This window comes from Emydura macquarii, unplaced genomic scaffold (assembly GCF_026122565.2).
Source record: "Emydura macquarii macquarii isolate MOO-44397 ecotype Brisbane River unplaced genomic scaffold, CSIRO-AGI_Emac_v2 contig_2422, whole genome shotgun sequence".
NCBI classification, from domain to species: Eukaryota; Metazoa; Chordata; order Testudines; family Chelidae; genus Emydura; species Emydura macquarii.
In genome coordinates, this window is record NW_027132559.1 from 7027575 (window position 1) to 7048057 (window position 20483).

Genomic DNA, 20483 nt, shown 5'->3' on the forward strand with positions numbered 1-20483 from the left:
ATTTTCTGATACAGTAAGGGAAGATTTATATACTGTACTCAGCAGATAACAACAGAACTGTTTGCAATAAACAAATGCTTGGAAGGCAGACAAAGTAACAAATTCAGATCACATTACCATCATATGCGTTAAAGGAAATGAGGTTACAAATGATGAAATTATTTTGGTTTTGAAACACAGATCATGCCTGAGGATAGCAAAGTGGAAAATGTAACACCTTTGTTTAAAAAGTCCACAAAGTAATTAACGGTACTAAAATTATTATTCATTTGTATTATTGTAGCACCGATGAGCCCTAATTATGGACTAGAACCCCACTGTGCTACACACTGTACAAAGACAGAACTAAAAGATGGTCCCTGCCACATACAATCTAAGGTCTCATTCAAAGAGCTCAGAGCACTCAACAAATTTTTACAAACTAATTATAAACCAAACTATACGTTCAATCATTGGCTCTTGTTCTGGTTGCTTTATGCTGCTGATGCATTATATATCTATAGGGCCCTAACTGAACTGTTATCGCCCATTATATAAGTTCTCAGGTTATACATCAATTCAGAGCATAGATGCACCACCATTCATAGTGTGATCTAATGACTAGGCATAGTACTGGGAGTCAGCAAGCCTGTGTACTGTTCCCAGCTTTACTGCTGATTTGCTATGTGTCTTGAGGTAAGTCACAAGCCTCTTTTCATCATATTCTACATTAGGTGTTGTTAGTAACATTTACCTAACTTTGTAAAGTGATCTGAACTCCTCCGCTGTTCTTTAAAAAATGCAAAGTGTTATTCACATACACAAAGAGACATAATTCAATTAAAATTAAGCAGCAAACTGAAAAAGAAAGGGCTATTGAAGGTTATCTGAAGTCCATCAACTCAGAGTATAGCTACAAGACCAATAAAAGCAAACAAAACACTGATGTCCATTCACTGAGGGGGAGGAAAATGAAAAGAAGTGATATTGCTACCGTACAATACACTTGTTAGCCTTCATCTAGAATATTGTGTTCTGTTTTATTCACTCATTTTTAGGAAAGATATTGTTCTTAAGTGTGTAATTCCAAATGCTAAGATTACTTTTTAGGAACAAATATTAAAGGAATTGAGTTTATTCTTAGGGTTGAAGAAGCCATGAAATTCCTAAAGAGAAATATTCAAATTGATGGATGAATGGAAAACAAAATTAACTGTTTATTCTGGTGAAAGAAGTTTCCAGCCTCAACAAGAAAAGCAACAACTGAGCATTAAATCAGATGGAGAGAATCCTAGTCAATTACAAATGTTTAGAACTTGAAGCAAAGACCTTGATGTCAAAAAGCAAAAGAATGTGAATATTATTAAATGTGGGTTATATAAAACTATACATTTCTTAGGATAATTTCTGCCTAAATTAAAAGCAAATAGATAATCTACCAGTGATGTTGTTTAGTTGAATGCTATTAATGGAGGTGCTACCTAAATGGCAATAGTTATTTTTGATTTTTGTTATTATTATATCAATGCAGTCTTTTATTAAGTTTAGTAATAACAGTAATTGGTAGTTTACATTGTTTCAAAGAGGGAGATACAGGGTGTGGGATATTCTCCAGTGTTCCACCACTTTCATGAATATAATTTCATATTTAATGGGTTTTTCTAGAGCTGGTTCTGGGGCCTATGCTACCCAGTCCACATTAAGCTTTTAATGACTTTCAATATTTTCATGGAAAATGAAACTAAGGAAACACTGTAACTGCTACAAAGCTTTGTGATGTAGCAGAATGGAGGTAAGTTGTATGGGATAGTCACTGCTTTTAGGACTGCTTCCCCTACAAAACAAAAACAAGAAAAGTTCCAGAGTAGAAAAAGTAACACCTGGCCTTTGAATGTGTTCCAAAAAGAGATAAGGGGCTTCTCTGCACGTTGCTTCAGATTGCAGCAGAGGCAGGGGAGGGGATATGTATAAATTTTAATCTGCTCTACTGCCCATGTGGATGAGGCTGGCACGCACTAGACGCTCCCAAGCATACGTCAACGTAGTCCCATTTCAAACAATACTACATCAGTGCACACTAGGGAACTTTTAGTGAAAGCCAGCAGAGTCCATTAGCACATGACACATTAGTGAGGACTAAAATGTACACACTTCCGGTGCAGACTAAAGCAATGAGTGGACAAATCCGAGGAGTAAGGGGTAGATTTTCAAAGGCGCAAAAGACATTGGGACAGCTGGGCACCTAACAGTCCTTTATGTCTTTGAAAATCTCCCCCTAAAACTATACCTAAACTGGTCAATACAAGGAGAGAACTCATTTCCTTGCTGAGGGAGAATGTAGCTGGTTTTTAAAGTGAAGTATGACTAACAGCCGTGGACTGAAGTCCTCTATTTACCAACAACAACCACCACCACCACCAAAACAAGACAGCACTGATGGATGCAGTGCAAGCTACCCACATCACAAGCATGGGTCCAGTCTGTTCTTGAACAGTCACATTTTCACTGAGTACGTAGTTTAGTTCCCATGCTTATTCATTTCTTGACTCCTGCCAAGACTGCCACAAGGCTGTACACATGAAGTGCCATCTGGGGTGGCAGTCTTTGTGATGTCCACTAGGGCCTGGACCAAAACAATTCAACTCCTATAAAACTAGCCAACACCAAACATTTCGACTTACTGCCGAGCTGCTCGACAAGAAGCAAAATAAAATAATCAAAGCTACTGCAGGTGCTGATGGAGTTCATGCCAACTCTGTCAATCACAGAGAGTTCGCAGTATTTTTATCAACAATTTTACTCCTCAGTCTGGAAGAAATATAAAGATGTTAACTAATTATTGTCTTGCACTGAATACCTAGGGCTGAACATCACAAAACTTTTATTAGTTGAGAAAGTCCCTTCAGATTGGAAAGGCACCCAGGGGTTAGACAGAGCAAGAATGATTTATAATACTAACACCGACATAGCAGTGCTCAGGTTACTTAAGTATTATGAGTATTTTCACTGTCACTGGGATGAAACAGAGCAGTCTAGATCTGCAACTGCAGAGCTGTGCAATTTGTTATGAGACAATAAATAGCAATTTAAATTAGAACATCACGCAGCAAACAATGTTTTAGCCATGAATACATGTAAGACATGTACCATTCATGGTGCCCTGTCTGCTTGTTCTTTGTGGGGGCATGGTACTTTACGCCTGTCTCCTATACTAGTGGCCAGAACACTTAAATGATTGCCACTGGTCTATTCCTAGCTTTGTTCAAATGCCTCATTCCTTACTTTACAAGGGTTGCACAGAAGTTTGATCTCCTGTGACTTCCTGATTTACCCATATATGAAACTTTTTTCCCCCCTTCTGGTAAAGTTATTATACCTCACATGCCAAGGGAGAGCACTGTATTCAAAAGTGAACAGTTCAGACATACCTCTGGGAGGGTATTGCCACAGATTAACAATCCAGGATGTAATCATTAACAGTTTATGAATAACCAGAAGATGAAGTATAGGGAATTTTTGGCAGAGGAGATGTGGTCTAAAACATGAGATCTGCTCAGTTCTGTGCCATCTCTCTTAAGCTGCTCGGAATCCAATTGAAAATTCTGAATCAACTGCATTTAACCCTAAAAAGATTGGCTAATTTTCTCTAACAATCAGATGACTGTTTGAGCAGTTGCATTTAACAACAGACATGGAGGCATACTGCTGCTCATTTTTTAACTTAAATTCAGAAAGAAGTCACAGCAATAGCTAGAGCTGATTTTCTGTGTATGCCAATGACTGTGCTGCTTGGAGGATAATTTTCAAACTCTGATTGTGATTTTCCAAATACACTAGGAGACTTGATTCTCCTTGCATCTCCATGCAGGAAGATAAGCAATTGCTAGGAAGAGGCTAAAGCAAGATGCTTCTATCTTTGCCGAGAGGCTTAAATACAAGTTTATAACAGAGACATATAAATTGACTAGAAGCTGTGATGAGAAACTACGTGAATACAAAGACACTTGGACCAAACCTTTTTAGCAGTAGGTAAAAAACAAACTAATATTACTGGCAAGGAAAGGAAAATGTGTATCTTCCTAATTCAAAAGATCATATTTGTTCTGTGAGCTCTTAAGAAGTGTAATAATGAATATAGTAGAACTGACTTTTAAATATGGATCATGGGAGCACCCTGCTTTGATAATTATGCCAAAACATTCACTCTGTGAATTAATGAAACTGTGATCATTCCAAATCAACAGGGTTTGCACATACAAAACCTCCATCTTACAATGACAGATTGAGTTCTTCTAGGTATTCTAGTGCATAGTGAAATCAGTCAAATTATTCATGATTCTAACTGGCTCTTTCACAAGCTGTAACATTCTTTACCTGGAATTGAATGGTACTCAGAAAAGAATTCTTAAAACATTGGAGAAATCACTTCCTATCTTATCCCTACAACCAAATGACCACTGATCAGGATAAGCAAGGGGAAAACACATCAAACCACTCTCTCAAATGGGAATTCTCTTTTGGAAAATAAGATTTGATTCATATACTGTAGCTGAACGACCAGAACAAGTCATGATCATTAAAATCCAATTCGATTGTATCGGCTTGAAATACAGATAAATATGCTATCCCATCAAGAGTCCTATTTTGTTGTATGTCCCATTTTTATTGCTTTGTACATCCCATTTTTGTTCCTGTTTGACATCTAAATTAATGACTACTAAAAATAAAGAAAAATATCTTTGTCTCTAGCTTTCACCCTCTATTATACAGCTCCTTTTGACTCAAGAAAGCAATGCAAAACTTACCATTGTTTAAATGTGGAAATCTATCAGTAGCATTCATTTTAATGTATTATCAAGCAGAAAGAGTTACTAATAAAAGAAATACAGGCATAGGGTTACATTAATTAAGAAAGTTGAAGTTAGATCTAATTTTCCTACATGTGAGCTGGTCTTGAGTAACTCTGAAACTCACCTAGAGGGTATGTGGGGTTATAATGACTGAAAGCCTGCACTAACAGAGCCCTTGCTGTTCACAATGTTTCCATCAGGTGTAGCTATGATATTAGGTAGGTTCGTATTGCAACCCATTGTATGCATACAGGAAGAAATGCCAAAAGTAAGACCTCTGTATGTTTCTTTGCCCCTAATGTGATACAGCACAAATCTATCATATGCCATGTTTCACATAGATTACCTACATCAGTTGGATCAGAAAATCTGTCAGCAAATACTTTAAGGAGAGAAGTCCACAAAATGGAATATTATAGCCTGCACAAGAAGTTACATACTCCTGCATGGAGGTGATTTTACTATAATTTATATGAACTCAATTCAATTACTGTCTACAGTATTTGTGCAGATAATTCTCTTCTAATTAGAATATTGTGAGTGTCTTCTACATAAGGAAATCTGCGATTTATAAGAAAGAGTTTAATGGTAACAAACAATAAGAAATGTCTCAAAACAAGAAAACTAATTAGACAATTACATTGATCCTGCAAGAATTTACCCACAAGGTTACTGCCCATACTCTGAGTAGTCCCAGTAGGGGCTACTCATATGGTGTAGCCTTTGCAGAACTGGGGCCTAAGAAACAGTGGTGTCAAGCACTCAGACTCAGCAGAGTGGCAATGACAGTGATCTCTAAATTGTGCCCAGCCAATGACCACAGTGACAAGAAGCTAGGAACCTGACAGCTGTGTCTAATTTGCATAAAGTAGTTTGCATATTTATTGTTAATATTGGTATGGCGGATGTCACCAGGTGGTGCTGTCACCGTTCTTTTTCTTACTGTGCGAGCACTAATCAGTCTTTGAAGAAATGCTGCACTGTTGCTAGTTTTGTGATGTACAGTTTTTTGATTACTGGCTTAAGAGCCAGCTTTGGGGGAGATATGAGCATTGGGTTTTGACTGAGATTCCTAAAAGAAGGGATTGCCTGCAATGTTGATTTTGACCACCTCTGTTCAAGGACTCGTGTATAGGGTTTAAAAATCTAAAAAAAACCCTAGATCTCATATCACTGGTTTCTCCCAGTACAAAACTGACTGGCAAGGACCTGTAATGTGCTACCACTTGGCAGGAAGGCAAAAGCATGTAAGTGCAGCCCATGGAGATTACACATCCCAGCATACTGTGCTCCTTCTTGATCTGAGTAGAGACCACATTGACCAAGATGTATCATTTCATGACAAGACATGTAGTTTTTGCACGCTGCAATTTTTCATTAAAAATGAAGGTGGCTGCCAACCAATTTTATAACTGTAGACCTGATTAGACCTATAAGATTCATTTTGACCACTCCTGCAATATGGTCATTCTGGCTCTGAGAAAAAGGAGACAGTGCTCCTTACATCACAAAACATGAATGAAGTATCTGATAGTGCTATGATGGGAATTACTAACATATAGCCTAATGCCATCATCTTCCATATATATGAACTATATACATATGTATGTATGTATGTATAAATATATGTATAAAAAACTCACATATATTATATATTATTTCTACCTTGACTATATTCCTCGGGCAAATATATTTTAAAAGAATTTGCAAAATTGAATCATAATGATTTATTCACTGCTATGCAGGCTACTGATTAATGAGTACAGTTATTTAAAACATCCACAATCGAATGGTTACGCATCTACTATATGTCTTCAGCTCTCACTTTCTTTTTCCATGTCATCATCATCATCAATATCTTTAATTTATCAACAGCGGATACCCTCTCAGAACTAACCCTGAAGTCAGTACCTTTTTGTATTTAACCTTATATCATTTTGAATTGGATAGTAGCTAGAAAACCCAGAGAAAAAAAAACAGGGGATGCAAAGTGCAGGAGCACGTAGCAGGGGGGTCGTTGGTGGTGGAAAAGTGGCTTTAAGAACCTTTGAATCTCCCCTGATTCCAGCTGTTTCAGGGGATGGCATGGCCTGTAAAGTGTTAAGGCCACTTCCTCCCACATCTTCAGCTCCCCCTCTCCCACTGTGGGAGCTGAGAAGAGAGAGGCAACGCAGAGCCATGTATACCAGCCTTACACAGCTCCTGCACCAGTGGAATTCTCACTGAGAACACTGTCATTCCTTTACTTCCCCTATGTGGTGCCAGAGAGGCATGTAAGGCTCAGGTCATGTCTACACCGCCATGGCGGCAGGCATCAGTGCAACGGCAACAATTGAGCATGTCTGTGTAGACCTGCTCAGCTGACGGGAGAGCACTCTGCAGTCGACTCAATTAGTCCACCTCCCTGAAAGACGAAAGATAGCATCGACGGGAGACACTCTCCCGTCGACAAAGCATCGTGACGCCACCGTGCTCTAGACATAAGTACGTTGATATAAGATATACTAGTTACGTTACATATCTCTAACGTAGTGTATCTCATGTCGACCCAGCGCAGCAGTGTAGACCAGTCCTCACTCTTAGATCCTTATGTGTGGCATGCACATGCTATTGAAAACATACCATGATGCTAAATTTTCTGCATCTAACTGAAAATGACAAGATTTTATTAAGTCACTGCAAGCATAAAAGGTGAATACAAAATCATTATGTAGATACCCTTACATGTGAAGTTATTAAAAAGTCATTGACAACCTGAAATATAGGCAACTTAAAATCAATTAATCTATGGTAGCTGCAGATATTACAAATACTCTAGCGATCCTCAACCAATTGCTGTATTCCTAGGTTTTTGTCTCTTCTCTTGTTGTGAGAAAGACTCACACAAGCAACAGCAGAAACTGACAATAGTGAAATTGACTATGCACAGAGATTGAAATTCTGTCCCAGTGAAGTCAATGGGGGTTTTGCCATTGATTGCAGTAAGGTTAGGATTTCACTCAAAGCATTCTCAAATGTGGAAAGTAAAACACACCAGGAGGGGGGGAAGGGGTCGGGGAATCAGATAGAAGTGTGGTATTTAAGTATTCTGGAATATATTAACGAAATGTTGTTTGTAGGACAAAGGAGGTAGCTGCTCCACTCTACTTGGTACTGGTGAGGACTTAGCTGGAGTACTGTGCTGCAGTTGTGGGCAACACAATTTAAGAAAGATGTGGAAAAAACTGGAGAGAGTCCAGAGGAGAACAATAAAAATGCTAAGAGGTTTAGAAACCCCTGTTGCTTTAATCTCAGCAACCATAGAAATATATGTTCAGCTTTTGTTGTTGTTTTTTTTTTTAAACTAGCATTACAACACCACTACTATTTATCTATTTGGATTGTGCCCCAATTGAGAAAGTCAAACAAAATCAATACAATAAAAATGGAAAATGTATACAGTAAACCAAAATTATTACAGTGATTATTTAAACTTATTTTTGTCTCACATGGTACAAATGTGGGCAGTACTAAATGCATATAACATACTAACATGGGCAGGGATAACATTGTAAATGTGATGAGGATTGGAGGGTAAAAAAACTAAAATAAACAAACAATGATCACTGCTCATAATGTAGGATGTGTGTTTTCCTAGATGGGGAGACATGACAGCAAACCTATAATATTGCAACTCTCAGAATGTACTCCAGCATTCCTATAGTCTAAATCAACCAATGTGCCTCAGGAATGTTTATGTTATTTTAGTGAAGAAGAAATGGGGACACTTACCTGGTACACCAGGTGGAGTTTTTAGATATTTGCCATTAAAATGCTGAATTACTACTTCACATTTTTCTGTAGACTCCATTCTGGAAAAGAAAAGGGAGGGGGGGGGAAGCAATTATTATTAGAGTTTTATGCAGTCAGCAAAGGAAAGCCCAACACAGATGTCAAGAGAAATCTCAAAAGCTGCTCTTGCTGAATTCCGTAGAGATGCAGGTGGAGCAGTTCATTACAATATGGTGTTAGCTAGCAAGGAGAACTTGCCATTATCAAGCACTGCAGCTCCTCTCCTGGCTGCATGCAGGCTGGAACCGTGGCAGAGAACAGCTTGCTTTTGAGTCTCAGGGAGCCCAAAGGACATTCTTTAAACTGTCAAGTGCTCTTTCAAAAAGGCTCAGGATTTGATTGCAAATTTCTGATGCACCCAAAATGCCCGCAAAGGGGGTGCAAAAATACAGGATCTAAATTAAATCTGAAGGCAAGTTAAAGGACAATAATTCAGGATTATAAAGTGGGTGCACAACTGTTTGAAAAAACCCCCCAAACCATACTCAAAGAATAGTTATTAATGGTTTTCTGTCAAACTGGAAGAATCTAATGGGTCTATGCTGCATCTAGTACTATTCAATATTTTCATTAATGATTTTGATAATGGAGTGGAGAACATGCTTATAAAATCTGCAGATGGCACTAAGCTGGGAGGAGTTAGACAACCTGCTGTCAGGGATAATCTAGGTATACTTGGGACTGCCTCAGCATGGGGGCCTGGTCTTGAGGATCTTTCAAGATCCCTTCCAATCCTACATTTTCTACGATTCTATGAGGTCATGGTTACAGAGTAAAGAAACAATGGAAAATTGAGTATAAAACAAAACCAGCACCACTTTGTACTCGTATATCACCTGGGTCCAATCCCTGTATGGAAACAGACATTATTGCACATGAACTTGTCCTGGTGAAATGACTCATTCTTCATCTGATATAATTGTGAATTGTAGTTCTGACACCCGTAGTACTGCAGCAATCACAATAAATATGTACCTATAGGACTGAAGTGATTATAAAGAATACAAAGGTGGCAGCCAAATCTTGAGCCGAGTTTATAGCACTTTAAGAAATGTACAAGTCATTTTACAGGATCTAAATGGACCGCTCACTGGGCTAATTGATCCTGCAAACAGTTGCCCTTGCTTCACAATAAGAATTAAAATGCTTGCGGGGGAGGCGGAAGGGATGACTCATAACTAGGCAGCAAAGACACTACGGATATTGCATTGTGGATATTTTTTCAGGAGAGCTTTCTTGAAAGATTATATTTAATACTCATTCCATATTTTGATTCTGATCTAGGTATTCTTCTAGCTAGGAGACTCCAATGACTTAAGCATTTTCATTCTCTCAAGTCAAGGTCCTTTTAAAATGAATTCCTATACAACTCCTACCACAGACTAGTTAGGGGGGGAAAGAATAACATTCTGCAGAGCGTACATATTCTCTAGAGCCTCAACCCAGAGCTGAGAGGGACAGCTTATTTCCCTGGATAGGAGTTTGCCAAGAGTTAGGAAAGAAATAGATCAAGAGAGTAGGATGATTAATAGTGAAGCAGTACAAAAATCTTTTGTTACTTTGTTTTGGGTGAAACATTAAAATTGTCCTTTCTGGGTTCTAACCATTATACCATCTTTTGTAGCCCAGTTTTTACTGACATATTATGTGGGACGGGTTGTTTCCACAAGCACAAAGACAGCAACTTAGATTGTTCACTTTGGCTTCATTCAGATTTAACTAAGCGAATGTCTGCAGCAAGCCTTTAGAGACTCTTGTCTCTGAAAGCACAAGTGCAAGAAAAGTCTGTTTTCTGTAGCTGCGGGCGCTTTGTGTCGAACCACTTTATGTTGCACCACACAGCAGTGACAATTTCATTTGAATACATGGGGCACGTTTTAACAAGCCAAAGCAGCCCCGGCAAAGAATGCAACAGAGGAGCTGCCAAGTGAAAGAGCCTCAGTGCACTTCATGCATTTTATGTGGGAAGAGAATAAAAGTGAAACCCACAGTGCTCTGGGATAAAAAGGCCATCTCCTGAATAGCTGTCTTAAAAGAATGTGCCCATTTGCTTCTCAAGTTTCACAATTAACGGCTCTCAAATGCCAGCACAAGCTATCTGTAATCTGGCACACGCTTCACTTGAAACCGACACTAGCATTATCAACTTGGTCTTAAAAGGCAGCATAATAGACAACGCTGTCTTTACATGTTCCATTCAGACGTGCTGCTGAATAACTACAACTGCATGCATTATTCCTCTGCGCTACCTGAATCTCTTCGAGTCTTTCAGAATGGCTGTGTGTGGCAGGTAGACGTTCTCTCCAGAAATATGTTAATTAGACCTCTAGCCATTAAATAATACTTCAGACATCTTGGAATGTGTCTCCCACGTACGGCATAGATGTATGAATTATAATTTTCAAATGTACATATGTGGTATGTGGTGAAGTATCAATGTTGTGTTCAGTTTTTCCCCATCTCTTCTTTTGTGTGAGACATTTAAGGTTATAAAAATAATTGGGGTGATTTACAGACTATGGGAAATAGATATGACAGTAATATTATACTTACTTCATTATGAGACCCTATTTTCAGTTGCTTATAACTTTGCCAAACTGTCACCATTTGGGCTGAAATGTTTCATGCCGGGTGTCACAAGGATATATTTTTAGGAAAAAATTCAGCCAAACCCGTTCAGCTGTTTCCAAGAACAAGGTTAGGGGAAAATAATTGTTTTGCTCACATAAAAAAAATTCGGGCTACATTTGCTTTGGAAAGCCGTAGAATCCCGATGCCTAGGAGCCAGGCTTTGAAATTTGACAGGTGGTGGCCTTTGTCTCAGAGATGTGCCTTTCACTGTCCTTGTGAAAATCTGCCCAAATCTGGCCAAGTTAGAAGCCTTTTAAAAAAAATCACAGTACACACATGCGTCTTAGATTATAGCAGCTAAATTCCCCAAGATTCTGTCTGCACTAAGCATGGTCCAGCCTGGAACTAAGCAGAATTTTTTCCGGCAATTATAGTTCTGGGCTGCAGGCTGTGCCAGGGCTGGATCTGAGTCCAGGCACCTGAACTGAGAGCAGGAAACCTGTTTCTCCTGTGTTCTGAATGAACTGATTAGGAGCCAGGATGCAGGGGGGAGAACTAGGACTGGTTGGGTAAAATGACTGGGCCAAAGATTATATGGGGTGAAACTGAGAGGAGCCTGGGAAAGAAGATTCGGACTGGGAGCCAGTGGGAACTGAGTGAGTCAGCAGTTCTGTGGAAAAAAAATGTGAGACCATGTAATTAAGACTGTATCATAATCCATACGCACGAGGAACAAATTTTGGAATTTCTTAACTTTTGAGTGGTAGACTTTGCAAGTTTCAGAATGTTTTTTTAACATCGTTTTTGTATGCTATATTTATGTATTGTATTAAGTGCATAATTGTGTGTGTGTGCATACATATATATGTGTGTGTATATATATGTATAAAGTGGATTGCAATGCATTTTGTTGCACTGGCAACATTTTTATTTAAATAAAAACAGTGCTAAAAAGAACTCCAATTTTTCAAAACCTATCCACCAAAGGACAAAATGTACATACAAAAAATGTCTTTACGTTGCATAAACTAGCTGTAAATTGAGCACAAATGGATTTTGCAAACCATGCATTTATTGATATTGCATACGTTTTGCATACTCAAGTCACTGCTGTGAACAAAGCTGTGGGTTCACAAATGGTTCTGAAAAATTACCCTTTACTATTAGGGTTTGATTTAACATAGAAAACCGGTACGTTTAGAATTAAAGATAAATCTCATGCATCATCATAGTACGAGGAACTGCAGCATCATATATCAGAATTTACCTTTTGGCTCTGAGAATATACTGGACTAGTGCAAGGACAAACTATTGGCAGCACCACACTGACTGTGAAGGGCACATTTTCAAAGCTGGCTGCTCAAGTTGCACCTACTACCTCTTCCAGTGTAGAAAAATCACAAGATATACAAGAATAAGCAAGACAGAGGAAGACTAAAAAATGTGTATTTGTGCACCCAGAACAAATAATTCCATATGCAAGTGGGTTCTTGTATGTACAATTTGTAATGAGGACCCTAGGTGATTGGTAAACCAGAGTTAATTTTTAAATGGAATTATGAGAACTATGTAGCCAGAATCATCTTGTGAAGTATGTCCTCAGTTCCCTTCCCCACTCTGGGGGGAATCGGGAAAGTCAGAGAAGATTCTGGCATTCAGAAAATAAAGCAATGTCTGGTTTAATATGGTGAACTCTTTCCCCCAACCCCACCCCATTAGATCCTCTTACAGATTACCCATTTTGCACACGTACATAGGACCAGTGAATGGAGCTATGTCAATTTTCTCCACCTGAGGATCTGGCCCATAATTTGATGTTTGAATTTATATATGCTCATGTTTGCAAGGTGCAATTTAAGCACCTAAATTTGAAAATTTAGCTCTGAATGTCCTTACTGTTAGAAGGATTAAGTCAAATGGTTAGTGATATTTTAGCAAAATTACTCTGGGATTTGAAATGACAAATTATTTTTGCTTTAATAAAATAGTAAAAGGGTATGCCTACGAGATGATCTTAAAATGTGCAATATCTTGTTTAATAAATGGAATCAACTGGTTGATGTGTTTTAGTCTACTCATTAATTCATGACTAGTTGCAGAAAATGTTTACTACTCCTGGAAACATTTTTGCTGGTCTCCCAGTGCGTTTCTAGCCTGGGTGGGTGGTGAGATATCGAAACTTGACTTCCTATCATTCTCATTTATCATGTTGTAAGTCCATTGAAATGTTGATACACCCTAAGCACTTGTTATGGGCAGAAATAACATTTGGGATTACTATGTTACATACTGTACAAGAGCCAGATTCTACACATGGGATTGTGTGTGGGCAAAAGGGCCCACCCAGACAGAATTTAACATGATTGAAGTCTGCATCATCAGGTTGGTTTTTATTTTTTTAAGTAATAGCCACAACAATTATGTAAAAAACAAAGTAAAGTGGAAAACAAGGTGATAATCTGAATGATGTAAAAATAAAGATCCTAATAATGTCACAATTTGTCATGTAAAGAGATGGATGTAAAATACCCCTGGAAAATAGATAATACCATCCTTCTAGTGGTAAAAGAAATTTGTTTCTGATCCAGATGTTTCACAAGATATCAATTTCAAACTCTCTTTAACTGTGCACTTTTGGTACTGGTCCACAGTTTAATGGAAAAAGTTCCAATTTTAGTCTGAGTGTAATGTTCATGCCCTACAACAATTCTGACGGTACCAGGGTGCCTCTTGTAAACATCATTGTTGGGTAAGAACTAGTTTGGAGAAAAGAAGACCCACCAAAGCCATAGGCCAAATGCTTTTAATATTCTTAAAGGTTTGGATAATTATTTTTAAAAACCTTGAATTTCATTTTCATTTGCCTCTGTACTTCTTGATTCTGGTTAAGACCAGAAATTGAGGTGCCCAAATACTATAAGATAACTACTCTTACTATATTTCTGGCCCAGCAGGAAAGTGTTGAAAATCTCTAAAGAAAGGCTGTTCTTGTCAAATCTCAAGCCCATATTTGCAAACTCCAGATGTTTGGATAAAGTTCATGTAAAGACTCAGAACTGTGTGTGTTTAATCTGAGTGAATCTCACCACCAAAACATTTGAGGTTCATCCTTCCCTAGCAAATAAAAATTACTCTATTTTAAAAATGTATATTATTTCCCTCTATAGACCATAGTGGCTCCACAGTAGTCATTATAAGTTGTTATAAATAAGGGGGAATCCTTCACAACGTTAGTGCAGATAAATACATGGAAAACCTTCTGGAAATAAATCGACTGTACTTGCTCATTAATAAAATGATTAATAAAATGTCAAGTAAAAGTTAAAGAACATAAACATATATTAGAAAGAACACATGCTGATTAAGTGGGTCTTATAGAATAAATATTTGATATCTTGTAATTATCACTAAGCAATAAAACTATGTGGGCTTATTCGCATTTACACTAAGAGCCCTTTATATTGCTAGAGTAATGGAAATGGGCCTTAGTGTCAATAGTGTGAGAACTGAGCCCCATATTTTTGAATTCCAACTGAATATTAGGAGATTTTATGGAATTAAATGGTCACTGTTATATTTAAATTATGGTTCCCTTCTGTGAGTTATTAATTTTATGTTAATACCAGTAGGAAGGTCTTATCTTAAGGTGTTTTGCAAACATTAACCAAGTAATCCTCAAGATGCCCTTATGTGGTAGAGGAATAAAAAAATATTCTACAGATAAGGAAGCTGCAGCAAAAAGGTTAAGTGACTTGCCCAAGGACGCAGAAGGAATGGGGTTCAGGCTCAGGATTAGTAATCAGGATGTTATAGTTCCCAGGCATGTACCCAGACTACATTTTGTTCTTATGCTCTCTGTCTGCGTCCAGAATAGGGGTTTCATTTGGTGGGAACATGAGAACAGATGAGCTAAAATACAGCTGAATATTTTGGATAATCATCAAACCATAGCAATTAGAACTGACCTAGTCAGTGCAGGGTAATTTATTACAACACATTTTCTAGTACTTTTTTCCATCTACTACCCTCCACTCATGGAGTTGACATTACTTTATTTGAGAAATTATTACACATACCGTACTGTCAAGCACTAACCATGCACTGTAAGTCCCTGTGCTTAGTCTAGGAGACAGCTGGCAGTGGATTGTCAGTTTCGCCCTACTCCCGATACTTGTGTGTTTGTCTGAGGGAAGAGAGACAGGATGCTTTCTCCTTATTTACTCAGGAATCCTGTGGAATGGAAGAAGGGGAAATGGCCCTCCTTGTCCCCTAAGTCCTAAAGTCAGATGTGAGAATGGCCACTTCTAAGGACCTGACAAAGTAATACCAAGGCCCAGGAGGGGGAGGGCAGGAAAAAAGGGAGACAGTAGATGCACAGTGGGACAGATGAGGCACGTTACACCCCCCCCCCCCCCAAAAAAAAAAAAAAAAAAAAAAAAAAGGTATGTGTTTGGGTATGGGAGAGATTCTGAAGATGTCAGGGTGTTCTCCTGGGAGTGAGAAGGGAAGGGTGGAGAGTGCCTAAAAGAAAATCTGAGCCCTCAAACAAATCAGCTGTTCACTATCAAATTCAGTCCATGGACCTAGCATGGTTTCATTAGCTGTAATTGTGAAACTATTTTGGCTCCTTTTTGATCCTTCTCTTCTTTATTTCCCCCCAGAGGGATTGTAACCCTATTGCATGTAATTATGGGGGTCCTCACCATTCTCCAGGTCTTCTTCCACACTCAAGGATTTTACTACTTCCTACCAGTGCACTATGCTCGCTGGATTCTTTATGTTAATACATTTGCTTTCTTGAAATGTAATTCTGTGAAGACATTCCTTCCCATGGCTAACTCACAGAGCTTGTGTTCCCTTGTACCAAACACCCTCTTTATTGGTAAGACGTCGATCTACTACGGGGCTTCACTCTTTGGTTGGAATCTGTAGTGCTCAAGTTAAAGGAACTTGCTTATCATCACACATGAACACAAAAAATCCATGTGCAGTACACTAGACCCTTTTATTACACATCACTATATATGAGAAAGAAAACTGAGGCTCTGATTCTCTTCTCACTAGGCTAGCATAAATCAGGAGCAACTCCATTTCCCCTAAAGTCAGTGTAAAATTGTTATAAATGAGACAGGACCTTGATGAGACCTAATATGTTACTTCCCATGTTCCATGCTGCCTTTTAGTCCATGAAGAAAATTTCAGGCAGCTAGTCAAATATGATTCCCAAAGGCTAAATGTAAAGTGTAACAAAGGCAATTAGCATCAGATTATTTTAAGAAAAAACCCCAAACATTTGCAAAGAAATTCACTCAATGAAAAACATAATTAAAAGTGTATTAATCATGCAACAAAAATAAAACCAAACCCCCAAACCCAAACATCTAGTCACAAAAAAACAAGGACAAGTGCTTTCTCAGTGTTCCTCTTTGCTCTCAGGTGAGGGAGAAACATAATTGTTAAGTTCTTAACTTTGGTCATCCTCTGTGAACAGCACCATAACATTATTTTAAGACCATTTATGTTGGACAAATTCTCTCATGTTACTGGAAAAGGGAAATGGATAGCATGAACACACCATCATTTCTAGCCAGACCTCGACTGATTTATGCAACTGTCTTCTCACTCTCAGATTCAGTATTATACTGGCATCCACTAGCACTGCAATGGTTGAGAGTTGGACTGTCAGTATTTCCATCATACATTTCTGGTTTTGGAGGTTTATGACTTTGCTGTAAAACGTTGCTTAGGGTTGAATCTTGCAAGGTCATTTTAAGTTACAGGATAGCAAACAAACAAAAAAAAAAACGTTAGGGGCTTCTAACACTTTTTTTGTAGTTACCATTTAAAAACACCTTTAGAAAAAGGCTCACTATGCAATGTAATGTGTAGGGTAGAATAGAACATATAATTATGGCATTTATAAAAAAAATCCTAGCGCATTCGTATTATTTATGTTACAAAAGAAGACATCTACATGACTACATCTGAAGAGGTGCTACTTTTCAACCAAAATATCCTGAAAGTTTTTACTAGAGGGTTTTAGGACCCAATTTTTGTCTCATTGATTCAATGATTTAATTGATTCAATTAATTTAACATTGACATTAATGGAATCAGGATTTGACACTTAACACAAGTGATGTATCCTTCCCCTTGAGGTATGCCACCATGCTTCAGTTTCCCCTTCTTATGTGTCACTAGGGTAATCACACACCACACAACTGGGGTTTCAGATTAAAATCTCCCTTTCTGGAGTCTTATTTGTAATTAATTTAAAACAAAAGTTATGCAATCACATACTCTTGTATCCGGGCCACTCCGGGCTTCACAGATATCCTCGGATCAGGGCTTCCCACCAGTTTTACTTTCGGGTTGCTGCCCCAGCTCCCACTTGTCCCACTCCAGAGATCCAGCCACAGTCTACAGTTCTTCTCCAGGCAATGTGTCCTTCTACAGGCTGCTGTAGAGTGACCCACAGCAGGTATTTCCCAGTCCCTGCTTTTCCTCCATTTCCCAGCATTTCTTCTTTGAAAGGGCTGCATTTCCATAACAGGTGCACCCGGACTTGGCACCCCGTTACAGTTCCAGAGTGCCTTCATGGTACAATTAAATAAAGCAGCTGGATTTTTAAAGATTGATGCTATTGTGATTAATAGCAGCATTTATAGTTAAACATTTTGGCTTCAGAATAGTCTGATTTCATATTGCAGGGCAAATCTTGGCCCTTTTTCCATATGTGCAAAAGGCCCTGTGACAGGAAAATGGTATCACTGAACTGTGCAAAGAGCTGGTGGCAAGGTTTGGGGAGGTTTCAAAAATGGTAATGAATGCAGGGCCCGATGACACACTAGGGACTTAGCGGAGATAACCTCACTCTACAGCGTTTTCCAACACGCAGCTATGTCACTCAGAATCCTCTCTCTGATATTTCTTAGGGCTTAAACTGAACATAAAAACAGCCATATTGGGTCAGACCAGTGGTTCATCTAGCCCAGTGTCCTGTCTGACGTCGGCCAGTGCCAGATGCTTCAAAGGGAATAAACAGAACAGGGAAATTTTGAGTGATCCGCCCCCAGTCATCAGTCCCAGACTCTGGCAGTTGGATGTTTAGGGACACAAGGGTCATTGAGTTTTGTCCCTGGATTATGGGGTTACACCTTCACTAATAGCCATTTTCGAATCCATGAATTCATCATGGATTCATGATTATTCATGATTATCTAATTCTTTGTTAAACCCATTTATACTTTTGGCCTTCACAATATCCAATGGCAAATGAGTTTGACAGGTTGACTGTGTGTTGTGTGAAGTACTTCTTTTTGATGACTTTAAACCTGCTGCCTGTTCATTGCATTGGGTGACCTCTAGTTCTGGTGTTATGTGAAGGGGTAAACAACACTTCCCTATTCACTTTGTGCATACCACTCATGATTTTATAGACCTCTATCATATGCCCTCTTAGTCATCTCTTTCCTACACTGAACAGGCACAGTCTTTTTAATCTCTCCTTGTACAGAAACTATTCCATACCCCCAAACATTAAAATGTTGCCCTTCTCTGCACCTTTTACAATTCTAGTATATCTAATATATCCCTTTTTTGCACACAGTATTCAAGATGTGGGAGTACCATGGATATATATAGTGCCATTATATTTTCTGTTTTATTATCTATCCCTTTCCTACCCACCACAGGCATTAGGAAACTATTTTAACAGCATATTCGATAATGATCTAGGTGCATTTGGGGAATTTTCACTCTCCTCCATCAAATTATTGGGCACTGCCAGAGGCAAAATACTGGATTTGACAGACCACTCTTCTGATTCAGTATAGGAAATCTTCTATTCCTATAATACACATTAGCGTCCAAGAAGATGTTTGACTTGTTCAAATAATTGTATAGTTTCATTTCAACTGCCTTCAGTTAAATGTCTCAGAAACAGAAGTGCTTCCTTTGGTCAAGAGGAGCATTCTCCAGCTAATTTGACCTGGTCTATTTCCCTCCTCAACTGACACCTTCTGTTTGCCTCAAATGCAGCATAATCTTTACCCTAAACTGCCCTTTTCTCCCATCTCTCTCTCAGTCTCTTTAAACATGCCTACCAACATTTGGTAAAATGGCACTGCCTTGACTCTATCTGCTTCCACCTTGACTATGGCCTTCCCAAGAGCTAGCTCTCCAGTTTCCAGCACGTGCAGTCTCTCTCTTCACATGTTTAAGTAAGTATGACCACAGCAATAACATCAACTTTATGTAATTCCACTGCTGCCCATTCATTTCAGGATACAGTGCAACGTTTCACTCCATGTTTTTAACCCCACACCACATATTAGCTCCGTCCTACTGTCATGGAACTTCCTTCTCAGCTCCTCTTGCTGCTCTCATCAGGAGTATTGCTAACGCCAAGCCTGCAAAACTCATGATGGCAGTCCCTAAAAGAGCATGAAATTGGCTTTAAATAATGATTTTTTAAATAAATATTGCATTTATTTTCCTTTGGTTTCTGGTTTTTGAGCCTTTAGGTGCACCTGGGTCATGCTTTCATGTTTTTCTCCACAGCCATGCGGGTTAGAAACTTACATTGGTGATAAGGAGGAGAAGAAAGTCATGGGGGGAAGGGGGGGAGATGCACCATGGTCACGACTCCCCCAGGTAGGGATAAGCATCCAGTTAAATTAGCTTTAGGTATGCTTTACACTTTCAGAGTAATACAAAGAGGCCTTTATAGAGGCAAAAACAAGGGTCATAGATTCTCCATATAAAAACAGCTGATATCCCACTATTGTCTCACAGTCACACACACCTACTGTGTGCGCTCATATTATAGGTGGACTAGTCTGCACCCCCACATGCTTCTACGCAACCATAAGGTGCCTCATCGATATACAGTGAAACACTGTAAAAAGTCACTGAATAGTGCCTTGTTACAAGAGAAATATCATGTAATTAAAGACTGGATTGTAAATTCTAGTGCCCAAGGGCAAAGTTAAGATTCAGCATTCATTTGCGGCTCTGAGAAATCCTGGCCTCATTCAAGTCAATGGAAATTTTGTCATGGAGTTCAATGGAGCCAGGATTTCACCCTTCCTGTTTTTGTGCCCTTAAATACACAACCTTCATGTTGCATTAACATAGAGCTTTTAAAAAAATGTTATAAATTACATGCATTTCCATGAACACAGCCAACTTTTACAATGCAATGTTTATCATGCAGTAATACTGATCTTTGTTTAGTGAGTTCAGAGAAAG

General features: G+C 38.7%; 1 protein-coding gene across 11 annotated transcripts in view; it reads right to left on the reverse strand.

Moving 5' to 3' along the window:
• Positions 1-20483, reverse strand: part of RBMS3 (RNA binding motif single stranded interacting protein 3) — an 864086-nt gene that overhangs the window by 142269 nt on the left and 701334 nt on the right. For all 11 annotated transcript variants that reach the window (XM_067561871.1, XM_067561866.1, XM_067561863.1 and 8 more), the window contains one exon: positions 8601-8680. In XM_067561871.1, the coding sequence (XP_067417972.1) occupies positions 8601-8680 (80 nt within the window). The remainder of the gene's footprint in view (positions 1-8600; positions 8681-20483) is intronic.